This window comes from Silurus aristotelis (assembly GCF_946808225.1).
Source record: "Silurus aristotelis genome assembly, chromosome: 11".
Classification (NCBI taxonomy): Eukaryota; Metazoa; Chordata; class Actinopteri; order Siluriformes; family Siluridae; genus Silurus; species Silurus aristotelis.
Window position 1 is genome coordinate 14,386,357 of NC_139584.1, and position 23,254 is coordinate 14,409,610.

At 40.7% G+C, this 23,254-nt stretch overlaps 1 protein-coding gene across 1 annotated transcript in view; it reads right to left on the reverse strand.

The window, feature by feature from the left end:
* Window positions 1-14,562, reverse strand: part of ptch1 (patched 1) — a 47,350-nt gene extending 32,788 nt beyond the window's left edge. The window contains exons 1-8 of the mRNA XM_083553617.1: window positions 14,000-14,562; window positions 12,943-13,135; window positions 4,505-4,694; window positions 4,296-4,365; window positions 4,124-4,215; window positions 2,600-2,798; window positions 2,265-2,386; window positions 1,531-1,678 (exon numbers count right to left, since the gene is read on the reverse strand). Of these exons, the coding sequence (XP_083409743.1) occupies window positions 1,531-1,678; window positions 2,265-2,386; window positions 2,600-2,798; window positions 4,124-4,215; window positions 4,296-4,365; window positions 4,505-4,694; window positions 12,943-13,135; window positions 14,000-14,170 (1,185 nt within the window). The 5' untranslated portion in view covers window positions 14,171-14,562. The remainder of the gene's footprint in view (window positions 1-1,530; window positions 1,679-2,264; window positions 2,387-2,599; window positions 2,799-4,123; window positions 4,216-4,295; window positions 4,366-4,504; window positions 4,695-12,942; window positions 13,136-13,999) is intronic.
* Between the last annotated feature and the right edge of the window lie 8,692 nt (window positions 14,563-23,254).

A 23,254-nucleotide genomic window follows, 5' to 3' on the forward strand; every position in this document is an offset into this window, starting at 1 on the left:
CAAACGTTTTACTCTATCATTACCTTCCTTTTATCCAGGGAGGGGGAAAAAAACATGTTTACACAAGCGCACATACACACAAGAGTAAACCTATACCAATCAGAGGTCAGGGCCTAAAACAGCATAGAGCAGATGATGTCACCTGCGAAACCACCAATGGGGTGGCAGCTGAGAAAGAGACTGAGCGCTGCGTGCTTTAATGTGTTCCAGATGGGACCACATTGCGCATACGCCGGATTCAAATGTGACCTTTTCTGGCCTTACAGACGCACCTCCCCGAGTTCACATTGTAACACAGGGCATTTCAAATACGAAAGGAGAAAGGAGTCGACGTTTTTTGCGTTTGAATCAGCTGGGATTTTGAAGTGGGGTTATGTGCAGGAGATATGCAGTCTCTAGAATGTTAGTTTACTTATGTCTTGGAATTCCATCACACACACACACACACACACACACACACACACACACACACACACACACACACACATATAGCTTGTATACAATTTAAAAGAGAGAGAGAGAGAGAGAGAGAGAGAGAGAGAGAGAGAGAGAATGAAAGCGAGAAAGGGAGGAAAAGAGAGGGAGAGAGATTGGGGGGGGGGGGGGGGGTTTAAGAGCGTGAAAGAAGCTTTGATGTAGGCCAATAAAATTCCATTTCCATATTAGTTCCAGGTGGGTTCATGCTTCGTAAAGGGTTTCAAAAGCATTCCAAATAGCATGTCCTATGTCAGAATAACTCACTTATCATATGGGAAACCCTTTTTCATATCTAAAAGGTAAGTTAAGTAGTGAAAAGTGGGTCGAATACATGAAGGAAAGAAGCATAGATGTTTCCTGATGTTTCCTGACATTCAGCTTTGTTAAGGAATCTTCTTTCTTCTTCATATTATTATTATTAGGATCATTATTATTATTTTTACACTTAAGTAATTTGCACCTAGGATGACACAGACAGCCTGTGTAACTCAAGAACAGTTAGAGTAATGCTATCTGTCTGTGTGTGTGTGTGTGTGTGTGTGTGTGTGTGTGTGTGTGTGTGTGTGTGTGAGGACTGAACTGCCAGTAACCTGCAGAGGTATTGGGCTTTAACCCTATATAAAAGGTGAAGGGGCTTTTACTTGTCAAATGTACATTATATCTCAGCAATGTTAGGAAGCTCCCCAGCACCCCTGGAGCACAGAGGGTTAAGGGCCTTGCTCAGGGGCCCAAAAGTGGCAGCTCGGCGATACTGAGGCTTGAACCGCCGACCTTCCAATCACTAACTCAGAGACTTAGTCACTGTGCACCTTCTATATGCCACTAAAGAGAAAACTTCATCTATAAATTAACCTATAAATTAGTGTCAAAATCTTTCTTTAAGATATTTGATAGAATATCCTAGTAAAAGCTACATAAAAAGAGAAATCCTTATTTCTTTCCAGTTGTGTTTTTATCAAATTCTCTTTTTTTCTCTCTCTCTCTCTCTCTCTCTCTCTCTCTCTGACAATGATTTGTTTTGCTCAGAGCTGAGAGCTAAACGTGGACTTTTACCTCAGAGTACTTCCTCTGCCAAGCTTCCAGAATAGCAGCCGCTTTCTCCTCGTTCCAGTTCAGGTGCGAGACCTCATCGTAGCCCTTAAAGTGCTCGTACATCTGTTTAGGTGTCATAAGCTGGAACATGGTCTGCAGAGCCTGGGCACTGTTAGAGACAGATGATAAAAATATAAAAAATAAAAGTGAGTCAGACATGCCACAGTGGACAGCTTATTGGTCTGCTTTTCAAAATCTTAAAACCTGCTCTGCACATATGCAGTGGGGCTCATGTTCACTTTGATTACCACTTTCTGTGCTTTCATCTGGTACAAAGGGTAGCTACTTGGTTCGAAATCTGTGTGTGTACCTGTACCACTGCTGTGCTTTTTGCCTACAGCATCAAAATTTCAATTTCTAAAAATAACACAGGATTTGAGGAGTGCATTAAAATACACAGAAATGGACATATCCATCAATTGTAATAATCAGAATTAAATGTAAAAAAATCTGGACCACTATAACTATTGTGAATAGTCATAATAGTGAACTATAACTCTGAGAACTACTGGCAATAGCGTATATGAATCTGCCTCGAATCTGATACTTTGTTAAAGGGGTCTAGCTGTGAGGTCAGAGTTCTCTTTAACATCATGCCGAGACACGCTGCGTCACCACGTTCCTTTTTTCTCCAGACCGCCAGGCTCTGTTTTTCTAATGCATTGTGTGCTATAATCTGGTCTGCTCAGTCCTACCTGAGAAGCCTGCCGCTATCGTTTTTTGTGGTTCCTCCGATGATGAGTTCCTCCTGCCAGTGCATATACTTTTTCGAGACGCCATGACAGCCACCGGTCAACACTCGGCCAATATCCAATGGCTATGGAAACAAAAAAGGTAGCAACATTGATACTTATGGTCAACACCAAATTCAGTTAACAATTCAGTTAAATCTTTAGTGCTAACTAACTTAAGATTTTTATGTCACACACCATATGAGATGCATGAATCACGTTTTATTTTAAGCACGTTGAAGTTTAAGTGTAATAGAATAGGGAACTAATGCATAGAATAGTTAGAATAGTGTGCTTACCCGTGTGGAGTTTTTATTGGGAGCTGATAATGGGCAGTCTGGGTCAGCAGGGTTGATGCAGGGACGGTCCATGTAGCCACGGCCCACCTCGGCCTTGGCCAGTATTTTTTCCCAACTGCCCACAATTTTGGTCTTGGTCTGCATATCCGCAATCAGCTCCATTGGGTCAAAGTTCATCCACTGTAGAGCACGTCTACCACTGTGGCAGGACACAGGAATCAGCTTTAAAACAAAGCTCTAGGTTCATTTCAACCGAGCATGTCTGATATGGCAGACTAACAGCCTGGAGTGCATCTGATTTAGGAGATGATCTAAGCCCCCTCTGGAAGACGAGGGACTGTATCTCATATAGCTGTCTTTGAAGCGGCAGAGCAACACCGTGGGCGGTATTTGAAAAAGATATTGGACAACTTTAAGTTAAGCCAAATCCGCTGACAGAATGTTTTGAGGATGCTTTCTAATTTTAAGGACGGTAAAGGCCGCATTAAATACATTTTGGGATTTCAAATATATCTCCATAATGACAGCCCTGCCAAACTGAATCAGTCCAATCATCTGAGCTTGATCCGCACTAATTACTTTATTCTGCTGGTCCAGCTCAAGGCCTTCTACATCCCCACAACTAAGAACTTTCTGAATCATCTTAAAAGCCTCTAATATTTCTGTTCCGCTCTCCGTTCCAGTCTCAGTCTGGCTTGCTCGTTCTGGATTTCTTCAGCTGGGCCTCTCTCCTTCACTTGCTCTCCTTCTCTTTCCTCAGTAAATCTGTCCACATGCTATCCTTACATGCCCTCCCTTGTTCCTTAGGTCTTCACTCCCTCTCTCCTTTGTGCTGTCGTTCTCTTCCACTCCTACCAATCCTCTGTCTGCCTCTCCGGACCTCCCGTTGGTTCTGCACTGAACTAGTCGTCCTTCTTTGCTGGATCGCTCTCTTTTCTCTCTTTTCACAGTCGACTCATCTGGCTAACTCTCATTGCCTTAGACCACATTGTATGTGCCTAACCAGGCTTGGGTCATTATTCAGACTCCCCCAACCAGAACACAGTCAAATTCTTATTTACCATCTATGATGGAGGGAGAAAAGAGAAGCTGAGTGAAGGAGGGTGAGAAAGAGAGAGAGAGAGAGAGAGAGAGAGAGAGAGAGAGAGAGAGAGAGAGAGAGAGAGAGAGAGAGAGAGAGAGAAAGAGAAAAAAAAGAGTGTTCTGCTTTTGGAAGTCTGCTGAGTATACCTACTGCACAGAGCTAATGCAACAGGGTAACAACTGTGTGGGGTCCCAGCTTACCCAGGCCACAGAGCAGTTACAATGAAAGCCTTTAGAGAGGAGCAGTGCCATCCTCTCATGCACAAACACAACAAAGCGCCCCTGCCAAATAACTGTTTACCCTCCGTACTGCAGTTGCCCCTCAATCATAAGCCCATTTCTAAAGCCAGTCACTAAGGTTCGAGCATTTTACATGGGAATGGTCACAAACACTCAACAGAAAAACTGTAACGAGCATCATTATTAGTGACTGACACTTACGGGAGATAGGCAATGCCTGAGTGTAGCTTAGCACCTTCCCAGAAGCAGTCAAGAGGAGTGATGATCAGACACGGATGCAGATTTTCAATGATCTAAAAAAGGATGGATGTCATTAAGCTCATTTATGTCACTTCCCATCTAACACAGTTACAAATGAAAATCAATCTCTCACCTGGTACACAAAATTGTTTTCTGTGATGAGTTCCCCTGATTTGTAGCATAAGTGATCTAATTTCCATTTCCTACAAGGTATGAACATGTCAAATACTGTTCGCGATGAAACAACATAGTTAAAACGTAACAAAAAATCAATGTAGCAAAAAAAACATGCATTGCATCCGAAGAGGCTTCACACAAGCCTATAGGAATGCACTATTTTACCTGCTGTACAGGTAAACATGCACTCTGCTTGCTTTAATGGCAGAGTCCAGGTGCTGCTTGAGCGCCTCCACTGTCAGGATGTTAGCACCGTGCTGCCGTGGAGTCTGGATCATTAGCTGAGGGTTAAACATGGCCTCCTCACCGATATTCTGCCGTGTGTATTTAAGCTCCTGATTTACCCTGCCACCCACTAGAAGGAAGGGCGGGAAAGAAAGAGGAGAAGTGTATTAGATATTGCGGGTCAAATATACTGTAGACACTCTTAGGCAATAGTATCTGGAACACCACCATGATCCCATAATGACAAAGATGACAGCGTAATTTCAGTTTAGGGCAATTTCACTGCTCACTACTGCCAACGATAAAACTGATTGATGATTGACAAAGCCCAAAAGAGAACCGAAAAACGAAATAATTATCACAACTCTCATCGTGTTATTGAAAAAAAAAAATTCTCTTAAACGCATGCATAGCCAGAACTTAGACACATATGATTGATGAATGCAATCAGTGGTGCATAAAGAAGTTTTAGTGTGTATGTCTATTTCTGTATGTGTGTGTCCTAAAGAGAGCTTGGGCTATAAAGTCCTTTCATTTCAGTTTCAGTCAGTTTATTTCTAACCCTAAAGCTGTTACAAAAGTCGCCTTTCAAAGAGATGAACTGACCGGTGGCCGTCTCCCTCTTAGAGTGGACGATTCTGCAAGTTCCTTTTACCTGCCTACAGAGAAAACCGGACTTCTCCATTTCAGGTTTAAGAATCCACCAAGCGGCTGTCCCACATACACAATCACAATCGCTGTCACACAATGCGGCTCATTCGTGCAAGTAATCGAGGAAACTCACTAGAACCAAATCCAGTGGCTTCACGTTAAAAAAAACCCCAACCTTTATATAAAAAGTGTAGGAAACTTTTTATATCAGAACATAGGAAACTTGAATACCTTTAATATAAAGGCTAAATCACCAGAACTGCGTTGTGAAAAGGCAGGACGAATCAAGCTGACCTCACAATCATTTAAAGGAACGGTTCGGGATCATTTATTCGTTACTTCATGAACATTCTCTCCAGCTGGCTTGGAATATTCCTGATTTTCTTTTTTCCGTTTTTTTCAAGACAGCACAAGCTAGAATAAATGTTTTCAATCTTATATTGAAAGTAAACATTTATGCATGTTAAAGAAACATAAAAAGGAACGTATAAATAACGAAAGGTGATCGGTTTGTACAGTAGGCCTGGGCTGTGGGTTTTGCAGCCATTGTAACCGAATTAAAGATAAGAAAAGTGTGCTTTGCTCTGAGGCTAGACCACCAAGTCAGTTTTGGAAAGAGCAGCAGAGAGAGGAAAAATGTCTACCCACATTAGGACAACACTGTGGAGTCTTTCTTCCTCAGCCCAAAACACACTCACATCTGATCTTGTTTTAGGGCATGTTTATATTATCCATGATTAATCGCAGCCTTGACCAAAGCCAAGCTTAGCTTCAACATGGTTATGGAAGCCAGGTTGATTACGGCCTAATATGGCTTAGCATGTTCTTTATTTAGTCCTCTGGAACACCAGCCGATTTTGGGGAGAAGGAAATGCTCTAGGAGGCCATCAGAAAGCCATGAGTATACAGCGGAGATCTCCTTACCGCCGGGAGAATGCGAGCTTAGCGGCCTGCTGATGATCGGATGCTCACCAGATGCCAGACGAGCTTTACCACTAAAGACAATAATGCACACAGCCTGCTTTACAGGCCTGAAACCCAATATATGCTGTGTAATATTTAAAATGATTTACAAGCGTTGGATTATGTGAATGTCATAACAGATCAGGAACCTATAAAAACACATATCTGAAGCACCTGAGCGTGATTATTGTGGTTTGAGGGTCCATTTACATATTGCCTCACTTTAATTTATGAGCCTTTCTCTACTTTAAGTATTACAAAGGGAAACACTGCTTTATGCTTGACATAGCATAAATGTATATCTGCCATACCTTATAGACAAAAAAAATTATATAGTAAAGCATATGATAAAAGCATTAATGCAGTGAATGCACATACAGTTATTCTTTTTTAATGCCTATATTATAACTGGTTATTTCCCACTTTGAGCAACCCTTTTTGACTGTGTCATTTTTTCCCCCCAAGCAGCAAGTGAGAGGGATTGCGATCGAACTGGGTGTGCACGCCAGTGTGTTTGAGCCTAAACTGAGCTCATTTATTATGTTGCATAACATTAACCCCTGACCCTCCCTTTTCACTGCTGGGCGAGTGTGGATTGGAAGGGGCCCGCCATCGCCCCCCGGTTTTCCAGCTTTGCCCTACGATTCTCACTATTCAGCCATGAGCCGGCTTTTTATTGGTCTGCCTTACAGGCTAGCATGGGGCTCCTTCACTTCAAGAAGGTGCCCCTCTGATACACATACACACACACACACGCCCACATCACAGCTCCATTGCTCTCCACCTGATCCTGCCAAGTCCACCATTCCAGCTCTGGCCAATCCTGTTGCTGGTGCTGCTCACTGGGGGCCGATGAGGCAGAAAGGGGTGCTGCGTGTGGTGACTTTTTATTAGTGTGTCACGGGCTGGATTAGTTGGATTAAAACTGAACTTGGAGCGACCCCCCTGTGGTCATGCGGAAGTCGCTGAGCTAGTTATTGAGTGCTTTCGCTTGGCACTGCCATGCTACCCACTTCGGCACTGCCTTTATATTTACTCGTCTCTTTAATTACATCCAGTCCACAAATCCAGGGAGACTAAGTCAGTACAGCCCTGAACATCTAAACATCCTGTAGCATGTCTCAGCAGTGTTTATGATGTACGTGCTGAGCCAGCGCTGACTGACATGATGCAAGTTGGCAGCTCATGGTTTAATCCTGAGCTTGTTTTACTGTCTGTGTGGTGTCCATTTGGGTTTAAACTTTACTTTAAACTGATTCTAGGTGTGAATGGTGAACTGCAAAACGCCTGGCATCTATTTCGGAGTGCCCTTCTGCTTCACACCTTTCACTCCAAAAACACCCTGAACCTGAGTACACCATGACCCTGATCAAATGTGTAATAAATATGATCGAAGATATAAAAAAACTCAATAAATCCGCATTTACTTCTATTATCAATTCTGATAGTAAGAAGCACCTACTAATGTAATACTCAGCATTAAGTCTCGATTCAATCTAAACTGACATACTAAAAATTTGCTTACTAAATTGTGCACCTTGGCCACCAACACTCCTCAGCCTTTTCAAACTTTGCTGGAAATGAGAGAAAAGAGCGATGTGATGTCATTGAAGGTGGGAGTGAAAAAGTAGTAGAGAGTGAGAGGTGACAGAGAGAGGGAGAGAGAGAGTTCCTGACCCGCAGCTCTGGCACAATGCCCCCAAGCTGTCTGCCGACCCCTGACACAAATTTTACACCGCAGCTGCCATTTACTCCATGCTGCATTACCATATGTATGGCCTGCTCTTCCCTAATTATGCTAATCACATGTCCTGAGCTGTGGCTTGAAAAAATGGGTGTATTTAGCAGTCCGCTGCATACAAATGCAGCTTACTGCAATCCAGAGATGTACATTCAGATGGCCCTGAAAGGCCAGATTTTTCCACGTTGCTGGCTTCATTCAGGTCACTTACCCTGAAAAAAAAAAAAACTATTCAAATCAACTAGATCGCAATGCAACAATAAAGTAGGGAGAGAATGTGTGCCTGCATGTGTGCGTGTGTGCTCGTAGTACTGAGGACTCGGAGTGTGCACCGACCCAAACACTGAGTTTCAGCAAAGTAAGATATCATCCACAGGCATCCACATGTCCTGGAACTAAGTCATGTTCTAGTATAGGCAGCTTTCTGTAACTTTAGTTGCATAACACTGTATTATTTCACTTTCATAACCCAAACAATAAAGTTTTTTTTTATTCTGAAATTAGTCAAAACATGAGTATATGCAAATATACTCATTACTTAAGATCTCAAAAAGCAATATTATTGAACTGCTCCATAGTAACAGCACTACAAGGCCTACTGTGAAAAATGGTGAAAAAAATCTAGTTTCTGGCCACGTTTTAAAAAAAAAATCCCCTCCAATCCATGTTTTACGGCTTCCTTCGGATTTAAATCAATAACTAAGCTTTTTGGAAAGGTTTGCACAGTGTCAACATAGCTGTTCATAACCCTTAAGGTGTCTTGCTCAACGTATTCGGAATCGTGACGCCTCTATATTTTTTTTCCCGCTTTGAATTTTTAAGCCTGTTAAGACTGAAGAAAAAACTGGCCCTCTACAACTGCTTCCACTATCTTCTTTTTTTTCTTTCTCTCTCCCCCTCTTTCTCTCACTCTCACTCTCTGAGAGGACGGGAGAGAGGGGGAGGGCCGGACCACCCGGCATCCGTGGCAAGACACAGTGTTTACATTGCTGTGCTTCACTCTGTAATACATCTGGCATCCCAGGGCTGGACTCCCAAGAGAGGAGGGGAGGAGGGATGTGAGGCAAGGAGAGTAAAAGAAGGGGGAGGGTGTTAAGTGTGGGGGAAACGTTTCGGAAGGAAAGCAAGCAGAAGCTGGAGGGTTGGGGGGGGGGCACATGGGTAAGTGAGAGGGAGAGTGAAAGAGTGAGTGAGTGAGGGGAAAGAGAGAGAGAGAGAGAGAGAGAGAGAGAGAGAGAGACAGAGAGAGAGACAGAGAGAGTGAGAGAGAGAGAGAGAGAGAGAGAGAGAGAGAGAGAGAGAGAGAGAGAGAGAGAGATAGAGGGAGAGAGAAACATTCTGGTGTCTCTGGTTTTTGAATAACATCAGGTGAAGGTATGCAGAACATAAACACAGGACTTGGAGGACTGTCAGGATGCCAGTTGTGAATGGGAAGTCCTCCATTTGTCCCTGTCTTCGACACACACATCTGTGTTTCTCGGGCTCTTTCAGATGGCCTGCAGCAAAACTGATCAAAATGCCCAATGTAAGCAAAATTATGCACACCCCATAATCCTGAATCACATGAAGAAACAACATCTCTGATGGTGTACATATGATCTACTCTACACATCACACTATATACACGCTCGGTTTATACACCAGTCATTTCCATGACACTTGATTATTACACTCTCGTGGCCACAGAACAGAGAGGGTGCTTCATACACAGTAGGAGACAAAATTACTTTTACACATATGCCTCGCAGCCTATATGTCCTTGAGTCTATCCATGACAAAGAGACAATTACAACCACATGTTTAATCTGGTGTATGAACTTTCCTCTACCTGTTTAATGGATGTTCTACAGGGATGACAGGATTTGGCTACACATTTGGGTTTGTTCGCTTCAGTCTCTGAGAATCATACAAGCCTGAAAATAAAGCCTCGAACTACGGATACCTTAGAAATCAAGTCATATTGATCACAATCACTGATAAAATCATACTGCCCCCTACTGGGTGCATCTTATACATTGCTAGTGGCACTTACTATTAAGCTGACTGCAAAAAATTAAACGAATATGGCATAATGGCGTTTGCGGTTATTATTCCCTCAACCTCCACATCGGGCTGGAACCCTTCACTCCACACCAGCCTCATTCAGCCTGGTATCAGATGAGCTTTTAAATAGTGGAGGCTCCAGTTGATGACCTCAGGTCCTAAGAGATGCAGCCTTGTGGCCTCCAATTCCATGGCCCTTTAACCCCCCTTTTTCAGAGAATGGTGTAGTCTAAAACAATCTCAATATCTTAATGATTTCTCTGCAGAATCCAGATTATATGTGGAAAAGCAACTGTTTTTTATTGAAATTGTTCTAAATAAACGCTTCTAGTGTTTTTTTTTTCAAAGAAAACAGCAGTGTTTGTTTTTAGTACAGCTGAACCACCACATAATTGCTCTATCTTTCTCTCCCTCTCTCTCAATGAGGTTTAGGAGTGGGTTCACTTTTATGAACAGAACACCCAAGATGACTGAAGAGACTTCATTGGAACAGACGTTACCCTAAAAAAACCTTTACAAGAAAGTATAAAGTAAAGAAAAATCTGCAAGCTTATAGTGCGGAATTAAGAACGAATGCATCTTTGTATAAACACTGCACAACACTCATGAACTTTGCCTATTGTGAAAAAAAAATGCTTTCAGAGACGTGTTTCCTCACTTTGTAAAAATGGAACCGTTACTTCATACTGTGAATGCGATGCAAACCCGATGCGAGCAACGTGTGCATTACTGTGGCTCAACAGTTGGTTTTTGCATCTGCTCTTTTTGTCAATGGCATACCTTTTTCTTAGAGATACACACTCAACACATGAGAAGCTGAAACGCAATTAAAACACAAACAGGCTCAGCTGAAGTGTTCTGAGACAGTGAATGTGCATGTGGTTTCTTGCTGAGTTGGATAAGTCTATAAAAGCATGACCTACATCAGTCTTAACTGTAAAAATTTGTACAGAAACCAAACAAATTATATTCCTTGGACCTGCGCGGTTCCAAATGGCGAGCGATGAAAGCTGAGATGAGATCACACCGATTCCCTTTTGTGCCGAATTTAAGCAGAAGGTACAAGACGAAGTGCAATAGTGGGGTCGTTCAGAGGTCGCTGGGAAAGGGGCTGTTCCAAATGAAACATAAACATGCATTCTAATGGACACCGGGCCGAGATCGTCCGGCTCGAAAACCCCGGAACAGGCAGAACTAATCTATCCCTCAGCTACAGAGCTTAATCCAAACAAACAGATTTCGATTATCCTGCATCTGGCAGCTGTCATCATTCCAAATCTGGATCTGTACGGCGTGGTTTTGTGATGGACTGTCACCTAATAAGCTTGTCACAAAGCAACTGGACCTGCTTAAGAAAAATGATTGTTGAGATTGGTGAAAATTAACACCCTAGCATTTTAAACCCGGTTTCTGCTTTAGTTTCCTAAACGTAAGCCTTATTGCCACGTTCGAGAATACAGTTACAAGTGACGTGTTTGCTTCTGTGACGTTCCAAGACACAGCATTACATATAACATCTAACACACACATAAACATATAGATGTAACTATCTGTATGTAATAAGAATGTTCAAGCACTAAATCTAACCTAAAGCTCAAATATTCTACTTTACATCGCCAATTGAACCTACTTACACTACTTCAGTATGACTTATACTTCGTCTCGTGTCCACTGATCACCGTCGTATTTTCTATTGAGTGTTTGATCGATTGATTTTATTCGAATAAAGTTAATTTGGAGCATTTTGTAGTTATGTGTAGCAATATACCAGAGTCTTGCTGGAAAAATATTTCTCAGTACATATGTCCTTACAGTGAAATGAAGGTTTGAATTGGCCAGAAAGGACATTAATTGTAACAAATTTGAGATTATTTTCTTTTATAGTTTCACTGCACACAAAACATTATTACCAAGTGCATTTTCTTAGTGATCTTGGACTTGATGCTACGGGCTGAGAAGTGTTATTACATTGGTTTGGCTCGTCCTGACTGATATTCTGATGTAATTACTATGAGGTAAGTTGACCTGAAGAAAAGAAAGAGATTTTTACTTGTCGCATGTACGTTACAGCACAGTGAGATTTCGTACTTAAGATATGCCAGCTTGTTGGGAAGCTGGTGTCAGAGCACAGGGTCTGCTATGGATATGGCCCTCTGGAGTACAAAAAGTTAAGAGCCTGGCACAAGGGCCCGATAGTGGCAGCATGGCAATATTGGGGATTGACTCAAATGTCAGAAAACATGACTGGTCCGAATCCAGCGGCTCGCTTTACCCCACTGGAACTATCAAAACTAATTTTACTGGAATGCAGCTCAAAGTGTCAACTCGCCCCTCCCTGGTGCAGAACCTCCACCACCACCTCCAACACCAGCAGCACTTCACGGCCTCGAACAGCGTGTTTATTTCCAACAAAATCACCGAAATTGCCTAAAATCATCTCAGGTCTGATGGTTGGGTGAAGTGAGGCTTTACTGGGTGTCTTGTGTTCACCCTTCGTCCACTCTCTCTCAGCCTTTCTCTTCATCCTTTAACCCTGAGACAAATCTTTTTGGAAAGTTGAAAGGCGTCCAAAACAGGACCACACACAGCCAGTCGGATAACATTCAGCTGCTGGAGGCAGGCAGACTCACACACACACACACACACACTTACACACACTCACACACACACACACACACACACACACTTGCACCCCCTCACAAAATGGCGGCTTTGTCAAACATTTCTTCACGTAAAAACACACACACACACACACACACACACACAAATTAGTCCGTCTCCGGTAAAATATCGCAGCGGCGCGCACCGGAACACAGCGTTAGCACAGAAAATGAACAAAAAGCACAACATTTTCACGTTTTTTTGCACGTCACCAAGCTTCAGCATATAATAAACATTCCTTCTTTTCCTCCAGCATCTTATATACGATACAGAAAGCAATCATTTTAAAGATATAAAGAGGAGAAAAGGGTTTTCTTACCTTCCACCCAGAGGTTCTCCACGTTGGTCTCCAGATTAGCTGCCCTCAAACCTACAGCGAAAGCTCCAAATATTAAAAGGCCCACAACTAAAAACTTTCCACAGTTCTTTTGGATATAACAGCCGAGTCTGAACAGAAGTTTCTGAAACTTTGCTCTCAGCCACAGCGGTGCTTTTCTTCCAGTCGCTTTACCCTACAACGAGAAACACAACACAGATCAGACTCGATCTAACGGGACAGTGTCCTAAATAACGCACACACAAACCGAACCATTCGAATGCCAACTGATTCCTCCATCTCCCTCTCCATCTTCAAGGTAATATGTCAAACACGTGCTATGATCAGATTTAATAGTACGAGTTCACTGTAACGGTTCACTGCATGTCTACATGATCCTGAGAAGAGCTTCAGGACAGATCTGGTCTCAGCTTTGCACAATAATGTTATTATCACGCCGCACTCGTGTCATGCATATAACCTATTAAAAGTACAATTTCTTTTCTTTTTTTTTACACAATAAAGCGTTTCATCAGTGCACTTTTCCTCAAGTGATCAGAGCTCCGATGGTGCACGTGGGTTCCGCTCGTCCTGCAGCGCCGCTGCCCCGAGCCCTTGTAAACAGCGCGGAGTGATCAGGGTGCACGCGCTCCTTGCACGAGGACCAGGTTCACACAATACAGTAGATAACACGCGGGTTTGGGAACGCAGCCATAGGGGCCAGGAGAGGGGAGTTTACGGCAGGATTTGTGAACGGAAGAGGGGCAACCGCATGGGTTTTCGTTCCGCCGTACGGGAGGAAAAACTACTCCCTGTGCGGATGGCGAGAAAGCTCACGGTTGTGCACCGGGAGGTGTTAGGGAAAGAACTCGCACTGATACAGGAGATGCTGGTGTATAAGCGGGAACGCAGGACAGAAAGTACAACAACAACAACAACAACAACAAAACAAGTCCAGTTATGCGGCGGCTTAACAATAAGGATGTTCAAGCGTGTGTCCTGCACCAGCGGCTTCCACACCGAATAAAGAAGCGAAAGAAAGAAACGCGGAAAAAAGCACCTCCGATATCTGCTCCAGCGCGAACGCTGCATCGCAGTAGCTCGGCCGCTGTAAGTACTCCAAGTCCGTCGGGGCTGCGCGACCGTTCCGTCTCGTCCTCCGCGTCGCCCTCGGCCGATCGGGCTCCCCGTGTTCCTCCTGCTCGAAGGAGACGTTACCAGCCGAGGCCATGATGTCCGCTCCGCGCTCTCGGCACTAGGCGATCGGCCCGCGCGCGTCGCTCAATATCCGAAGCAAACGGCGTTTGTGTGTCGGTGCTCGCTGAGCCACAAGGCGCTTCATACTCCTGCTTGGCACGGCGAGTCACACTCGGCGCCTTCCATTGCAACATTTCGCGAATCCGGAGGTTTCCGATGATTCCCGCATTCACACTTTCTCAGTTTAAAAAAATAATAATAGCAAAAAAAAATTGAAGGGAAAAAAAAATCAGAAGCCGAAACGCTTTCTGTAGTGAGAGTTACGAGCACTCCGGATCCGCTGCATTCTGTGTTTTGTGCTTATGTGAGTATGTGTGTGTGTGTGTGTGTGTGTGTGTGTTGAGGGCCTCGGGACACGGCGGTCTCTGCGATTCAATAATATGAGGAGAGAGAGAGAGAGAGAGAGAGAGAGAGAGAGAGAGAGAGAGAGAGAGAGAGAGAGAGAGAGAGAGCTCTCCATTCGGGATGGAGGAGGAGGAGGAGGAGGGGTACTGGGGGGGTGTTGGTTTGGGGTTGCAGAAAGAAAGAAAAAAAAGCCAGAAATCCCGCCTCCAGGTCTGTCAGGTGGCCGGGGTTTCTCGGCTCTGATTGGTTCCAGAAGGGCAAAAATTACTCAGCAAACACGACTATTATTAGCTGCTTAGCAACAGCTCACCAAAGTAGAGAGACCACCCAGGCGGCCCGGGGCAGCGCGTGCGTCCCACTGAAGTCTGAGAGGGGGCAGCCCCGAAGAAGCCCCGCCCCTTCCTCTTCCCCGTGCGAGCGATAGGCTTTTACTGTACCTCAGTCTCTCTCTCTCTCTCTCTCTCTCTCTCTCTCTCTCTCTCTCTCTCTCTCTCTCTCTGTGTGTGTGTGTGTGTGTGTGTGTGTGTGTGTTATGAGAAACGTACCCCCTTTTGAGTATTCGTCCAGTGTAAAAAGTAAACAAATCATGCTAATGAGTTTCTGTGTAATACAGGATCTGCTGTACTGTACAGTAGTGTGTAGGACATCTGGCACTGTGCCTCAGAATTATGGAGCAAAATATTTTATTTAAGATTTTATAGGGAAATAAAATTAACCATGGCGGAATCTATGCTTCAACAAAATAAGATATTCAGAAAGCATTCCTGTTTTAGACACTTAGCGCTATTGAGATCTCAGTCCAGTTAGAGACCTGTGGGAGGTTTTGGATCAATCATTTTCTTTCAAAGATTAAGCATTAGATAGGTATATAGCCTATAATATAAATGGTACCAAGACCGATAGAGCAGGGTGTGTGTGTGTGTGTGTGTGTGTGTGTGTGTGTGTGTGTGTGTGTGTGTGTGTGTGTGTGTGTGTCTATAGTATTTATTTAATATTTGCAATTTTTTTAAACCAACCGTACAAGTTTGTTTTTCTTTTCGTAATTTCTTTTGTAGGTCATTTAGTTTTCATTAAAAAGAAATGTTGTGTTGGTCCACCCTGAAGCTTACCCTGTGTTTGCAAGTGCATGTACTTATTCCAATACACACAATACACATTCTAATATTGCAGTGTTTGCGCTCTATTCCTTTATCTATCAGGATACTATATACTTTACATATACAGTACATCTTACATACACCACCTTGTGCCTTTAATCATGCTGTGTGGCCCAACCTTAGACTGTAACACCAAGCAAAACATGTTGCCTATGATAACCTCAAATTCCTGTTCTTGGCATAGAGGGGTTGAACCTGATGCGGTCTTCTGATGTTTTAGTCTATCCAAGGTTTTGGGCATGTTGAGGTGCTTTTCTGCTCACCACAGTTGTAAAATATGAGTTCCTATATCCTTTGTCATAGTACAAAAAAAAAAACATTGCAATGTTCCTCTGACATATTTTAAACAAGATGTTTTAAATTACAGAATTGTTCCTCATTAAATTTTCTCTGTTTTTTTTTTTTTTTTACTATTCTGTGTAATCTCCAGAGAATGTTCCCGAAATATCTCTGATTACCTGAAAACCATGTCGGTCCGAACCTTCTGAAATATTCAAATGTCTTTGCTTCAGCAAAATATGTCATTCAGATAACAACCCTGTTTTAAACAGTTACAGCTTTTGTAGTGTCACAACTTTGCTATTTTTGCATGACATTTCTTCTGGCTGCCCTTTTCCTCTTATTGGTCAAAACAGGTACATATCAATATGTTATGGCCTTCACATTCGTGAAATCTCAACTCAGGTAAACACCTGTGTGAGGTTTTTGGATTTTTGTCCCCTTAATTAAAAATACTGGATCACCAACATCATTAAAACACCAAAAGAGGAAATATCATTTTGAAGAATGGTGTTCACCTCTCCAGTACAGTTTAAGAGAATCTGTACCAAGACACACTGAAGCTGTTGTGGTAGCACATGGTGGCTCAGCATTTTAGTAAAACACTAAAACATGGTGATCTTTCTTGGCTTACTCTTTGTGCTCAACACTGCTAACTCATATGCTGCCATTCCAAACCTATTAATACAGATTTGCTCTGTATTGCTCACCTTTATGTTTTAGTAGAATCCACTTTTCAGGTTTTCTGCTAGATTTGAACGCTTTGTGAAAAGGGGCATTGTTCTGATATGGTCTGGACCATTTAGTTCCAATGAAGGCGAATTTAACTGCTGCAGTGTACAAAGTCATTCAAAGTCATTCTGGAAGAATCCTGCATATCAATTTAATGGACATGTGTTTTCAAACGTTTGGCCATTTTGTGTAAAAATTGCGATAAATAAAATTGAACAGTCACAGTGGCATAAAAATCAAATTTTTCTTTAATTATTCATTGTGTTTTAAAATCAGTGGTGTAAAGTATTTAAGTCAATGTACTTCATACGGTACTTAAGTAATTTCTTGGCTAGTTTCTAGTTTTACTGAGTATCAAAGATACTAAAATCAAATTTTACTCTCAACTCAACTTCATTTATGATTCAATATGTTTTTTTTTTCACTTACTATATTTTAATTGACAATGACTGTTACCAATAACATTTTACACCTATGTTGAATTAGGGCTCATCATATCAATCATCACATCAATAAAAATATTCAGTCTGACTTGTAGAAGAGGCTGTTGTGTTGATCTTTGGTTAATGCAGTGTTGCAGTGTCCAATTTGATTTGTATTTTAGGAAATAAAACCTCAGAAATCAATTGTTTTTGTCTTTTCATTAACATGTGTCTTGGTGTTAACTAGTGTATCTTTATGCCTACGTTCAGTATGAGTTAAATACTCATTTACTCAATCAGATTCTCTTTTACTCAAGTCATAATGAATCGGTGACTTTTAAGTTTTGCATTAAGGTATCTATACTTTTACTCAAGTATGATTTTCATTTACTCTTTATACCTCTGTTTAAAACTGTTTGATTCATTGTTATGTTTCAAAATGAATTCTGCTGGTAGGTTATTTCAACCATATTTGTTATAATTCTTTTGTGGATCTTCCCTACTTGGATAATGTTTTTACAGACAACCCAAGACGACCTTAAAGAGGTTTTAATCTGTGAAGTGGAGAGTTTTACAGCCAGCCACTGTGTGCTTTTTTACTAATGGCACAAATTTGGAGCTGAGCTGATGATGGCAGAGGCTTTTTTTCTGATTAACTTGACACTCTGCCAAAATTCATGTTGCATGTTTCTTTTTTTATTCCAGGACTATAATTTTTTTCCCCATACAACGAGGTGGTATTAAAACGTTTTGAGACTACTGTAGCTCTGTTTACAAGAAAGTACTATATTTATCTACATTTACACACTATTACCTTCAAAATCCTCTTGCACAGCAACACAGCACTCTTAGCATTAATGCCACTTCTAGAATGTGCTTCTACTATTCACGCTGGTCTGCAATTGTACCAAAACGGTGGCCTTTGAGGTGGATCTTCATATTCGGGAAGAGGGCAAAGTCTGCAGTAGCCAAATCTCAGGAGTAGTGTGGGTGCAGAAGTGAGATTGCATTGTTTCTGGCAAAACCACGCAGATGTGGTCAGAATAGAACCAGTTGCACAGTTCCCGATGTACACGAGATGTCTTTTGGCACACTGACTTATAAAGGTCAGTGCTCCCTGTGACTGTGCGTGCAGCCTTGTGCTGCCATCTGTTGGTGTGTTACAAAACTAGTCTCAAAACTTTGTAAAACCACTTCCTATAATAGCCTGTAAATTCTTTTCATGATACTTTCTGATACTATGTTGTAATCATGTTATACACCCATACAGTGTGTAACTTGAATGTATTTTTGCAGGTGACCATCAATAAAGTGTATGACTGCATTAAAAAAACTTGTAATTATATGTAATAAATGAATAAAAAAACGTTATATATTGTAATGTTGTTATTGTTTTTGCTCATTCTATAAGGATTGACACAGGCATAGGCATTCTAAGATGTGCAGTATTTCTTTATCATTACATGTAAAACTTATGTTCTTTGTTTATGCACAAGAAAATGATCATTCATTTTAAAAGATCATATAGTCATAATTTTTTCCATTAGAAAGACCACAACTCATGGTTTTGGCCGGAGGCAGAACTACTACCCAAAATCAGTCTTTTTTTCACGTTTTGCCCCAGACTGCTACCTGCCACTCTTACTGACATTTACTCACTATAAGTATAGGTATAAGATGACACGTCTAGCCTTTAAATTGTTGGGGGAAGCCTCATTTTAGCTGAACTAAATTGCTCTTGCAAAATTAGAGTATGGTAACATGTAATTAAACTATAGTGAGCCAATACCAATTAGTGAGCCAATTATGTATGATATACAATCCTAGTGTGCAAAATGCCAAATATTAAGCTTTTGATGGTCAGAAAATAAACAAGAAAATTAAACAAATGCAGACCACAGCTAAATATATATATATATATATATATATATATATATATATATATATATATATATATATATATATATATATATATATATATTTATTTATTTATTTATTTATTTATTTATTTATTTTTTTGCTATAAGGTGCCTTTTATGCTCACCTCAGTTGTAAAAAGTGATTACAAGAGTTACTGTACCTTTTGGGTAGCACAAAAAAACATAGTAATTTTCCTCTGACGTCTCTTCAACAACAAGCTGTTTTAACTTACAGAAATGTTGCTCATTTAATATTTTCAGTTTTTTCAACATTTTGTATAAACTCCACAGACTATTGCCAAATAAATCCCTCAATACCTGAAAAACCCAGACGATCAGAATTTTCTGAAATATTCAAACAAGCCCATCTGCAACCAATATTCACGCCACAAATAAAGTGACAGAGATGATACTTTTTTATTTTATAAGCTTCTCATATATGGTCATGGGCACAAGGTGACAAGCTTGTTATATAATCATTAATTAATTAATTTCTCAAAGCATCCTAGTAGCAGACTGCAGATTATAATTCTTCATATTCCTAAACATGAAATAAAAACATCATGTTGTTGATATTATACTGAATATTGGCATGGTTTTCTAAATATTAAATTGATATCTTGACATTTTGAAACCAATATGGCCAAATAATTTAGTTATTTTTTATTTGCAAACAAAAGTAGATAAAGAAGAAGCCACACCTCAGTGATAGCCTTTCAGATAGCTAGCCCACAATTATGTGTCTATTTCTGTTCAATGTTAGAAATAGCATTTCTTCTGCCATTTCATCTTCATGTGATGAGTTGTCATATTTTAGGTTATAAGTTCTATTTATGAAAACCAAATTATTTGCTGATAATGTCACTAACTTTACTGTGGTAACGGATTCAGAGAAACTGCTGCTAGGATTGAATTTTTACTTTGGCGAACAGCTGTTGTATAAATATTATTCAATGATGATGAAATAATTTTTGTTCAATAAGATTATGTTTGTATTGCTTTTACCTGTAATAAAGCAGGACACTTTTTATTTTTATTTTTGACATCATACAGCCTCAGTGAATGGCACACTGAAGTATTACTACATTCAACTGATTTATTATGAACATCTGTACAGCTATTCATTCGTGCAATTATCCAGTCAGACAATTATGTGGCAGCAGCAAAATTGCAAAATGACACTGCTACAGGTCAAAAGCATCAGTTAACAGTCACATCGAACATGGGAAAAATGTGAGCACAGTGATCTGGATTGTGATGCTAGCCTGGTTGATTTAAGCATTTAAGTAATTGCTGATCTAATGGGATTTTCACTCAACAAATTTTCCAGAATTTCCACAGAAAATAAAACAATACTCATCTTACATAGTAACTCTAATAATCACTCTTTACAACCCTGGTGAGCAGCAATGCAGCATGAATAATTTCCCCATCCAATGAATAACAGTAGCAGCTAAGGGCCATAATTTAGGGGAACAGTAAACACAATTTAATAAACAATAATTAAACAATGCAGTTTTACTGAATGAAATGAAATGTTACATTCAGTCAAACATCTTTACAGACCAATGCACCATTGTTCTGTAAAGATGTTTGATCAAGAAATGTTACATTCAGTCAAACATCTTTACAGACCAATGGGGCATGTCTTGCAAGGTTTTGAATTACAAACATTTAAAACCAAGTCCATGCTTAACCAAAAGGATTCCAGCTTGTTCAATTGCCATTCCTTCATCATATATACAACAAACATACAGCTGACGAAATCTATGTAAAGCAAAACTATTTATGTTTCTGTTACTCTTGAACTAATAGTCATCATCCATTAAAAACCACTGCTTTGGGAATCTTTCTTTGAGTTATACAATCTGTTAAACACTCCTTCTTGCCCTGTTACTCCTAACGCTCCACCGGGTCTGTCATGGCGTTGCACCCTTGCCTCCTATTCTGTTTACTCTGCTGCACAAGGTTGTGTTCAATCATGTGGATGTGTTTGACAGCTATGAGCACTGCCCTGCCAATGTTTACACTCTCCAATTTCCTCAGTGATCACGCTGTTCTAGTATAATCACCGTGACACTAGGGAAAGTGGAAGGATCTGCTGGAAAAAAGAAGAGCTATTTAGTTTAGTTTTTAAACTGGAAATGTTCAATCGCAGAAATATATGATTAACACATGTTCTTTTCCAAAGCTGCACTCATTCACTTCTTCATACACCATGGTTATGAGTTGCAAGGGGCCTGTTGGATGTTTTGTTAAATAATAAAGTGGAAAAAAAGGAATTAAGTCATTGAAAGTCAGGCAAAACTGCAATGGTTTCTGAGTAATGGATAAACATAAAATCTTTAAGCTGATCTGTATTATGTGCATTTATTAAAACATTTATATATATATATATATATATATATATATATATATATATATATATATATATATATATATATATATATATATATATATATATATATGAAGTGTACATTTTGTCTTCATTTTACAGGATAAGAAAGTTCAATGTGATTGTGATAGGTTGAGAATATTCAGTGTGATAGGATGAGAAGGTTTCAGTGTGGTTGGAAGAGAAGGTTCAGTTTGATAAAATGAGAGGGTCCAATATGGTGGAAGGAGAAAGTATAGTTTGATAGGATGAGAAGGTTCAGGGTGGAGCGAAGAGAAGGTTCGGTTTTATTGAATGAGAAGGTTCAGTGTGGTGGGAGGAGAAGGTTCAGTTTGATGCTCACTCTAGTCTTTAATGGTGATCATTAATAAAGAGATCATTAGCTCCTTAACCCCATCACAGTTCCACACTGGCAATAACAATTTAAACACAGCGGGATGGTAAAATAAGTAAATTCACTGACAATGTCATGATTATTAAATCACAGGCTAATTAAAACCACAGAGACCCTTGCCAGGCTGCCCTGCAAGGATAAGTTGAGTGTAAAGAAAAAACTTCTCATGGAATCCCAGTACCAACCCATTTCTCTGACCACAACAAGATGCCCTCTGAACATTTTTGAAAATCAATGATAAAGAAAATGAATAGAGCACCTCATATTCCTCATTGTATTGTATATAAGTATCCATCACAATATTATCTATACAATTTGAATGATGCATTGTGCTTTCTCCACACAGTGAATGTCACATGTTGTTTGCTATTTGATAACATTTTACATGTTGTTATTATTGTCTTGTTAGCCAAAATAAAACACGATAGAGGGCGATGGGTTGAAAATAAATGTTGCATTATACCAAACTTCATATCAAAGTTAAAGTAAAAATTTGGTGCTTTGAGAACAATTCTCTCATTCTGACCACCACATGTTTAACATGGCACCTCATGGCAAAGAACTCTCTGAGGATTTGAGAGTTACCGTATTTTTCGGACTATAAGCCACTACTTTTTTCCAAGTTTTGAACCCCACGGCTTAAACAACGAAGCGGCTTATTTATGACATTTTCCTGGGTTTTTCCCGGTTTCACAAACTTCAAGCCAAAAAACTGAACCCCATAACATTAGACCAATGACATTTCCGAACAGAAACGAAAAAACGCACCTCACCTGTGTTCTGAGCTGCACGGCATCGGGAGAAAAAAGGTTTTTTTTTTACGCACGATGATGCCAAAAGAAAAACTCCTGAGAGAAAAAGTTGTGAAAGGAAGGAGAAGACAGTGAACAATGACTTTCTTGGTAGGCTACTGTTTAGATACATGCCGTTGTAACACGTTGAGTCTGGGTCAAGGGAGAGCTCGCTAAATCCAGTTGCAACAGAAATCATATAAGCACAGACCGGTTTCCAAAACTCTTGCTTTTTTATTTTTCTTGGCAACAGCGTTACGGGTTAGTCAAAGAAACTTAGAAATGAGTATCAGAAAATAATAAGGACATATTCCTCTGTCTTGCACACATGCAGTAATAGCGGAAAAATGTGGCGGCAGCCTATTCCCAAAATGCCGCTCTGCTCTTAAAGGAGCCACAACATATTTAACTCGTGTAAGGGACAGCGGTGCGGTGCAGTTTTGGCCGCGCCTGGGAGGCACGATCCAGACACGCGACAACAACAACAACCAACTTTCCTGAATGGCCGCTCCGTTACCGCGGTAACGACCGCTAACGGGAAGCGACTCAATCCAGAGGTAGCCAAACACCGGAAATGGGCGTTCTTTCAAACTGTCAATCACTCAAAAATAGTTTGGGACCCTA